Genomic DNA, 9,125 nt, shown 5'->3' on the forward strand with positions numbered 1-9,125 from the left:
GGTTTAATTAGTAAAAGACGTTGCCAGTCTTCCCCTTGTGAGTTTTAGTAAGATATACAGTCGTTTTTGTCGGAACTGTAGTTCCTCCTTTTTAAGATGGAGGGGGGTGTAGTGTAATTGCCCCGTAGTTCAAGGGGGTTTCCCCAACCTGTCACAAAGGTACTGGTACATCACCGAGGGATCCGAAGGGACACATGACATGACGTAACAGTTGGGTACTTCCAGCCTCTTCCTCGATGACATCGCTCTCTGACCATGGAACGAGCAAGGCAATGCGCCTGATATCTGGGGCTAGACGAGGTTAGCTGGGACTGACACCTTGTAGGAAGGTAAGGGCACTCTTACACTAAGCATAGCTTGTATCAACCCCTCGGGTAACCATTGAGCTCAGCGAGACAGGCCAAATAACACTTTAGTAGTTTGCCGCTGTACTCTTGTCTCCTTTCTTGAAAAGGGGCACCACATGTGCCATGCGCCAGTCATCTGCGACTTTTTCTACATTAATTGATAGTTGAAAGATGTGTGCAAGAGCAGGCGCTAATTCCGATGATAACTTCTTTAGGAGGCGAGATGATATCGAGTCTGGTCCTGTAGCCTTGTGTGGGTTTAAGTTTTTAAGAAGCTTGGCGACGCCTGAGGTTCCAATGATAATCTGTGCCATTTGTCGATAGGATAGGGACTAAGTCCCTTATCTGGCCTTGTGTTAGTATCCTCCTCAGTGAAGACCGATTTAAATTGGTTGTTGAGGATATTGGCTTTTGTCTTCGGGTAGCTGTGGATCAATCCATCAGTTTTTTCTTAGTGGAGCCACACCTGAGGCTTCCTGTTTCCCACTTTTTACGAAGGACCAAAACTTTTTGGGGTTCTGCTTCGCTTCCGGGCTAATGATGTCTTTCACATATTTGCTGTGAGCCTGTCTGATGTTGTGTTGACATTCTGCTTTCAGATGTTTATAACTGCGAACGTCTCTAGTGCTCTTTATGGCTTTTGCTTTCTTAAAAGCACGGTCCTTGCGTCGTGCAAGTCGGCGTGTTTCTGTGTTCATCCATGTTTTTGTGTGTCGTAAGCGAGTGAGTTTATGTGGGATGTGTCTGTCCATCAGGGTTACGACTTTGTCCCGGAATGAAGTCCAACAAGTATCTATGTTATGAAGTGGCTGTGAGACAAAGTAAAATACAAATAGGGTGATATCTGCTTTCAGAGATGGAAGGTTGGCTTAATCCCATAAGTATATTTTCCTTTTGGTAGGCTTTACACGTTGTGGTTTATCTATATAATAACAAGTTTAACAGAATGTGTCCATTTTCTATGTTCAGTGGACCGTGAAAATTTGGCATTACAATTAGAAAGATTATATCATAAGGAACATGTGTACTAAGTTTCAAGTTGATTGGACTTCAACTTCATCAAAAACTACCTTGACCAAATACTTTAACCTACCTCGATCAAAAACTTTAACCTGAAGTGGGACGAACGGACGGACAGACGGACGGACAGACGAACGAACAGACGGACACACAGACCAGAAAACATAATGCAAAAACTTATCTAAAATCATAGACACATCCTTCAAACGCCAAATTTGCCAAATTTACCTGAGGGAGTTGAAACAGATTCTTTACAATTATAAATATCATAAATGGGTAAATTTAGAAAGGTTTTTAATTAATCATGTCAATATATATGCACTAGCTACTGAGCATATGATACCCTAGGGCACTGATAGTCGATTAGCAGATGTTTTGACCTGGTGTTGTTAAAAAATGAAAACAACACATGTGGATTTAATGCGTCTGAAGCGCTTCTGAGACTGCCGTTATCAAGGTACATGGTTTTATTTATTTATAACACAGTTGTAACGTTCAGAGGATGAGATTTTAAACAGACAATTGACATTCCCAAAGAAACCCTCTGTGTTTCTCTTCTCGCCGTTGTGTTCCTTTATTCTTCGAGGTTTTTTAAGGCGAAAAATTAACTATCATTATCCTTTGACTTCATATTGATGATGTCCCCTAACTAAATACTTCAAAATTGTTTGGTGACTACATTGAACGCATCTATTTTATCAAACTTGAAAATAACGATATTAGATACACTTATGTCTGCTCAATATCTTATGATGGACACAAGATGTTTGGTTGAACTTTACGACAAAAGACAGGATTACAGCCTCCCAATTGTGAACTGTCCGACAGCACCTGTACATTGACATTATTGAGTGTGTACTTCCCAGTTGCTGCTCACTGTGAAGCTACTAGCTAAACAGTGCCAAGTGGTTTAGTTGGAATTATCGCTACGAAAATTTTCGGACGCCATCCCGAGTTGGATAAAATATCTGTTCCAAAGATGGCTCCACTTTTTTGTAACTATCTGATTTTTTCCCTTGATTGTGACATACATAATTAGACTTAACCTAGGTTTTACACGATCAAATTACGGGTACAATATGTGTATCAGGATGAGATAACCCTTATCGGGAATTTAGCTTGTCACTGGTCATATATTCCTTATTCAATCCATTGTACTACTAATACATTTTAACTATGCGTTTCAATAGATGTTTTATTGTGTCCACTTCATGATCCGATATTCCTAACCGGTTAGAGCTAAACCAGAAACAAAACAATTATAAACAGTCCCTTGTTGTATGGTTCATTGTCTTGCAATTAGATTAAGACAATTAAATACACCTCCATCTCCGATCAGAATACGAATGTTCTTGTAAGGACAGTGCAAACCGTTTTCTACGCAAAATACACACTTATTTTAAAATCATATTTGTTTTTCGTTAATTATTTTGTAGATTATTCCGTCTGATGAATTGTTTTTATCTGTCATTTTGGGGTACTTTATATCGGTATGGATTTATCCATTGATGATATTCATACGATGATCTATAGTATATATTTTGTTTGTGATTTTATTCTCAGAGCTTTGGGCAGAGTTGTGTCATTGGCAATCATACCACAAGTTCTACTTTTTATATTGATACAAATCGTTGAAATGTCGACAAGTAACCTTTTTCAAGTCAACGCTTTACGTTTACATAAAGTATTTTTTTTGTTTTCATTGTTTAACATTTTTAATGACGAACTTGAATTCATTATTTCCAATAATATATGCCTTTTTACTAGACTAATTATTTGTAAAAGTTTTCGTGGAAAATACTAACATGAGGTGTTCTTAACGTGTACTGTTTTTAATATGCATGAAATATTTGTCACGTGACATTATTATTATATCCCTTACACAGTGTATTTTCATTACCTGAATAAGTTATAATAACAATAATTATTTACTACAAGTTTTTGGGCCATGGATTTGATATAATGCAATAGATGAAAGAACAATAAATTGACGGCTCAAATCTTTCTTTTTAGTAATACCTACTAGTTTACAATAAACACAACAGCTTTCCCTCAAAGAGATGTGTACGGTAAAATGTTACAATAATGTATCTCCTGTTTTTACTCAAAGTACTTAAATAATAATTTGAAAATTGTTTTATACAAAATTTCTGATTTATAAAAGATCTCTGCCAATTTAGCTTTCACTCTTAGCAAATTTCTTCTTTACCATGTTTATATTGCGGTTTAGGTTTTTGTTGCGAAATTTGTTTCTATTTTTTCTTTTGAACAAATTGAAAAACATAATAAACCTATTAAAACTTTTATTAATTGTAAATACAAATTCAATCACAATTGTTTGGTAGTTCTGTTTATAACTGCTTTTATAATACAAAAACCTATTTGCAATCGTAAATCTGCACCAACCCAGAGGTATTTGCAACAACGAATTTGGTATAACTCTCATTAAAGGTAATAGCATATGGTTTTTCTATACCGTCGTTTCCCGTCAAAACAACATCACAGAATCGTCCATCTGGTTGTAAGCGATGTATTTCACTTTTATTATATTCACTCACGTACACATTACCTTGTGCATCAACTGCTAGACCTGCTTTTCCTGTCACATCATACTGATATATAACGGTCCCATCTAATTGAATACGACGAAGTTGTCCACTTTTGCAATGAATTATGCTGTCATCGTGATGATTGAAGAGAAGGGAAGACACAATGAAAAACATGTTATCGCTTAACACAATTGTTTTTATAATTTCTCCGTTTTGTTTTAATATTCTGATTTCATCTGTTTTACCGACTGCAAAACAATCTTTACTAGTTGTGATACCATACCAACCTTTACCTACTTCGATGGTTTTATCAAGTTTCAGATTTTTTGTGTTAACAAATTGTACATAAGACTCGTATGGTAATGTAATAACTGCTTTTGTTGTTCCCATTAAAATAGAAATACCAAATGGTGCACTTTTGAGACTTAATGAAGCGTGGTATGATAGATTGTCTTCTTTGATGTTGTAGACATATACTTTACGCCCGTCGATCTCAAAACTGCAAAGGAATACTTTATTGTCTGTAGTAACAGCTATATCTGTTACTGATAGACCAGTTCTGTTTAAATTCAACTGTTTTGTTATTTTTTTCGTGAAGGTCGTCAAAGTAACTCTTCCTGGCTGAACCTGAGCTTGTTGAAATTTAACTGGACTATGTTGAACGCCACACTCCTCCCTTGTTACTAATATTGATCCAATAGATTTAATATCCATATCACCGGCTTTTTCAAATTTCAACGCTACCTCCTTGTATAACAATGTCATTTCTTCAACTTGTTTAACAACATTCTGAACTCCTTTTCCTTGTTCTCGTAGCGTAAGATACAATTGATTATTTGATCCGTGCTCCTTTAGAAATTCTAATTCCTGCTTTTTTTTCTGCACAACATCATTTAATTTTGATATTTCAGAGTTGTCTTTTCTTAATTGATCTATGTTCTTCTTTTTGGCATTTGAGAGATCTGTCTTTAGTTTTTCCTCCAAAGTGTTTATTTGTTTAATAAGATCGTTTTTCCATTTGCTTATCTCTACTAATATAGCTGATTCGACCTTTTCCATTTCATCTACATTATTCTTTCGATCCTGTTTTAAATTATCTAAAGTTTTTCCAATATTTTGCCATTCTTTTAGCGTATCTTCAAATAACGAAGACTTTTTAATGTGTTTAGAAGCAATCTCAAGTGGGTGGACCTCTTTACAGGACTGATGACTTGAGGGTATGCATGCTCTACAACATACTATATCGTGTTGTGTGCAGTAAAAATCAAGCGGTATATCTAGATGTACCTCGCAAAAATTCTTTGTCTTCGGTATGTTGAGTTGGCCAATTGACGTCAAGTCCATCAAATGGTGTGACTTTGTGGCTTTAAATTTTTTATGATATTCTACACAGTCTTTACAAAGACGCTCTTCGCAATCTGAACAAAACCGTATTGCTATTAATGATTTTCCTTCTCCAGAACAAGGGTCACAATAAGAATCGGAATCCATCTTGAAGCTACAAAATAAGAATATTTCTATAAAACTGATTTTTTTATTTGGTGAAAAGTGATTGTTTTTGGTGCATGTAATGTAAATGTCTTAAGATTTTACATTTCTTCTTTATTCTGACATTGTAATTGTAATTAAAATCTTATAACGGACTGAAACTTTCCATAAGTGCTTGAGGACAGACTTATGTCCAGGAATAGATTACCTTAGCTGTACTAGGCAAAACGTTAATGAATTTTTGGTCCTTTATGCACTTCAACTTCGTACTTGGCCTTTTTGATTCGAGTGTCACTGATGAGTCTCTCGCAAGTACTAGTATTACTATGCAATTTCGAATAATCAAAACGTTATATTTATCATGTATCAAGTATGAAATTGTAAAGTTCATTGTCCATATGGTACGAATTGATAGATCATTTTTTTCATTTCGTACGAAATTGTTTTTCATGGTACCAAATGATTTTTGGTCATGGTACGAATTGGCAAACTCATGGTACGAAACTGTAGTTTTGGGTACAAAAAAAGCAATGGTACGAAATAGTTATGCATGGTACGAAATGACTAGATACTGTTATGCGCCCTCCCCTTGTTATATAAATTCTGGATTTTGTAATATATATCACTTATTGTTCGATCAACGGATGTTACAATATAACGATATAATATGTGTTGTCTTTAGCTCAGGAAAACTCCAACAGAAAGAAATAACGGGATATTCGATAGGTTCAGGGGTATATACAAGGAACGGAAATGTAAGACAACATGTAAGAGATTAACGAATGTGTACATTTTTTGAAATTCTTATTTTTGAAATCCCGGAACTCATCTAATTTCACACGGTTACATGTGGAGTTAACCTTCTTGAGCTGAAGACCACAGAGATGTCGCTGTATTGTTTGATAATAAGGGGAATAGACTCAGGGGAGGGGTGCTGGCTCAAACCAGGATCCTGTCCTCCAGCTCCTCACCTTCGCTAGCCAAGGGTAACAATCCACTCCCCAGTTCAGAAATACGTTTTAGTCCACATCTTCTTGCTAGACAAAGGATGACTAGCTTGGTGATACCCTGGATGTTATTTCTTACTATTTTTTATATTCAATTTAGCGTATTTATCAGTTTATATATATTTGAGACCAAACTTGGTATGTATTAAATGTGCAGATGAATCAACATGAAGAATATGTTCATCTGTCACGCTATTTTACATTTTCTGTGAAGTTAAAAATAGATTAAATTTTATGACATCTTCAGCCTTCTTTATTACTTAAAAAAAACCTCTTTGGCAATCGATGTTTCAAAGTACATCTACATGATGTAAAATGTCACATGTTTTGTGAGTTTAGGTTGCCTTTGATTGATATGAATATTATACAAAGTAACATATTCATAGGCAACATGTTATTTACAAATCTTATTAATTCATTAAAAAGATTGTACTTTGGTTTTTGGTTATTTGTCAAAGGACAGTGTGTCATTACCAATAATGACTACATTAAATCAACTAATTATGTGAAAATCAGTTATTTTAAACAAAAACAAAACAGATCTCATCAGATATCGATACTGTTTGTGCAGTGCTGAAAGAGAGATATATCTTACCGGATAAATATTGTTGTACATCTGACTGAAGTTTAAAGTCACATGACAATCTGATAAGATATTGTGTATGGTAGCCTGGCAAAGACATTTACTGGTACAAAATGCTTCCTCTTTTGCTCGTAGATAAAATAAGGTTTAACCCATAGCATCTTACTCTGTATTATAATCCTGTAACGTGCAAAACGAAAAATAAAAGAAACGAAAAATTGAACAACCAAACAAACAGAAATGAAAGTCAGCCAACTAGAATAATAAAATGATCTAAGATGCATATTTCGTCCATGGTCCGGATATATGTTTTTCATTCATTGTGTTTTCATTAGATGGGGGAACAATCAAAAATGTTTTTCATGTGCCTTCTTTGGCCAATAAGGCAAGTTTTGATGAGTATTTGCCGTAAAAAATTTAAATAAAATATTTTACATTTGATGCTTTCGAAGCACAATTCTTGTTTTAAATTCATCAGGAACACTCAAAGTCAAAATTTTAAAGCCTAGGATGTACAAAATAATACTTCACCCAAAGCAGCTGAATCGGCTTTATAACAAGAAAACAAGAAAGCATCAAAACTAATAGCAAACTTTGTCTGAGGGAGTAAAAACCTTGGTTTCTTTGTAATATTTTCCCTATACGGACAAGATGTGTGATGCAAGTATCTCAGATCGATGGCACTTTTTGTTAGATCACCAAATAGTAACATTCTGAACGACAATTTTGTGACCAGTCTTAAATCGCTTGCGGTTTTCCGCACTGCATGTGTTGTCGTTTTTCTAAACAATTTTCATGAAATGCACGAAGTTGCAAGTGGTAAATGTCAAGGACTTTAACGGAAAAGAAAGATTTTTTTGGTTTTTCATTAGTTTACATAAATGTTTGAAAATATGATGCACTCTTTTCCAGCTGTCAAATGCCGCGATTTTTGAACAGTTAACCAAAAAGTTGACTGGGGTAAAGAAATAGAAATAGTAATTCCTTGACTACTTGCATGCGGCAGTATAATATCTATGTTATAGTAGGGGTTCCGTTTGTCTAAATGTAATGGATAAATACACTGCCACCTCCAGTCGAAATAGAGACGTTCCATTCAATGCCTCATAAAAGGGCGAGTCCCATCCTCTGTTTGAGAGTATCCCAGTCGATCTACTTCGCGGAACAAACACAAATGCCACTTAAGTTCATTTAATAAGTATATTTCTAATTAATATTGTTTTGCAATAGTAAATAGTAAAAATATTAAAGTAAATTTTGTTTTCTCGTCTTGAATATGCATGACATATTTGCCACTGAACGTTAAGCAAGATTAAATGTTAAGGAAATAACGTAACCTGTTTAAATATTTGTTCGACGTAAACGTTTAAACTGAATAACCGATGATAACGAAAATAATAATATTATTTTTTTACAATTCTACATGTGTGTGAAGAAGGTTATACATGTACGCTGGACAGCTATGAAACCCACTTTTAATTTTAAATATTGCGTGATTGCAAACAATATATTAGATTTAATTAATTCTCTTTTTTTAATTTTTACCTACGCATTTCTCAACACTGTAAATATTTAAATGCACAGCTTTTCAATATATTTGTAATTTGTTTTACTTATATTGAATAAATTCAAAGGCAGAATATTAAATGTTTAAAGTTCTGACAAAACTGTGTTGATTCAAATGATCAAATTGAAGAATACCTGTATATAGGAGTACACGAAAGTTATTTACAATGACATTGACTTTTATGTGTATTGAAAACTGTATTTATGGTTATAGTATTGAACTATCATATAGAGGCACGATAGGGATTCTTTTCTGCATGGGATCCGTGATGGAAAATGAAAATGAAAAGCGATATTTGTGTTCTTGGTTTTCTTTGTATATTTTTAATTTAGTTCCATTTTATTTTATAAAAGATAAGGAGGTGTGGTATAATTGCAAAAAGGGATAACTATCCACAAAATATATTTGTATGTTTGTCTGTTTCTTTTTTTAGCCATGACGTTGTCAGTTTATTTTTGTTCAATATTTTTGACTGTCCCTCTTCTCGTATCATCTATCGCCTCTCTTTTAAGCTATGTAGATGTGAGTATAACTGTATATTTCCTAAAGTCTACAACCAGAGCC

At 34.4% G+C, this 9,125-nt stretch overlaps 1 protein-coding gene across 1 annotated transcript; it reads right to left on the minus strand.

The window, feature by feature from the left end:
• Nucleotides 1-3,655: 3,655 nt before the first annotated feature.
• Nucleotides 3,656-7,048, minus strand: LOC139527530 (E3 ubiquitin-protein ligase TRIM71-like). Its single transcript, XM_071323036.1, has 2 exons — nucleotides 7,007-7,048; nucleotides 3,656-5,414 (listed from the first exon to the last, which is right to left on the minus strand). The coding sequence occupies exon 2, from the start codon at nucleotides 5,405-5,407 to the stop codon at nucleotides 3,746-3,748; it is 1,662 nt and encodes a 553-aa protein (XP_071179137.1). The 5' UTR covers nucleotides 5,408-5,414; nucleotides 7,007-7,048; the 3' UTR covers nucleotides 3,656-3,745.
• Nucleotides 7,049-9,125: the final 2,077 nt, after the last annotated feature.

This window comes from Mytilus edulis, chromosome 6, assembly GCF_963676685.1.
Source record: "Mytilus edulis chromosome 6, xbMytEdul2.2, whole genome shotgun sequence".
NCBI lineage: Eukaryota > Metazoa > Mollusca > Bivalvia > Mytilida > Mytilidae > Mytilus > Mytilus edulis.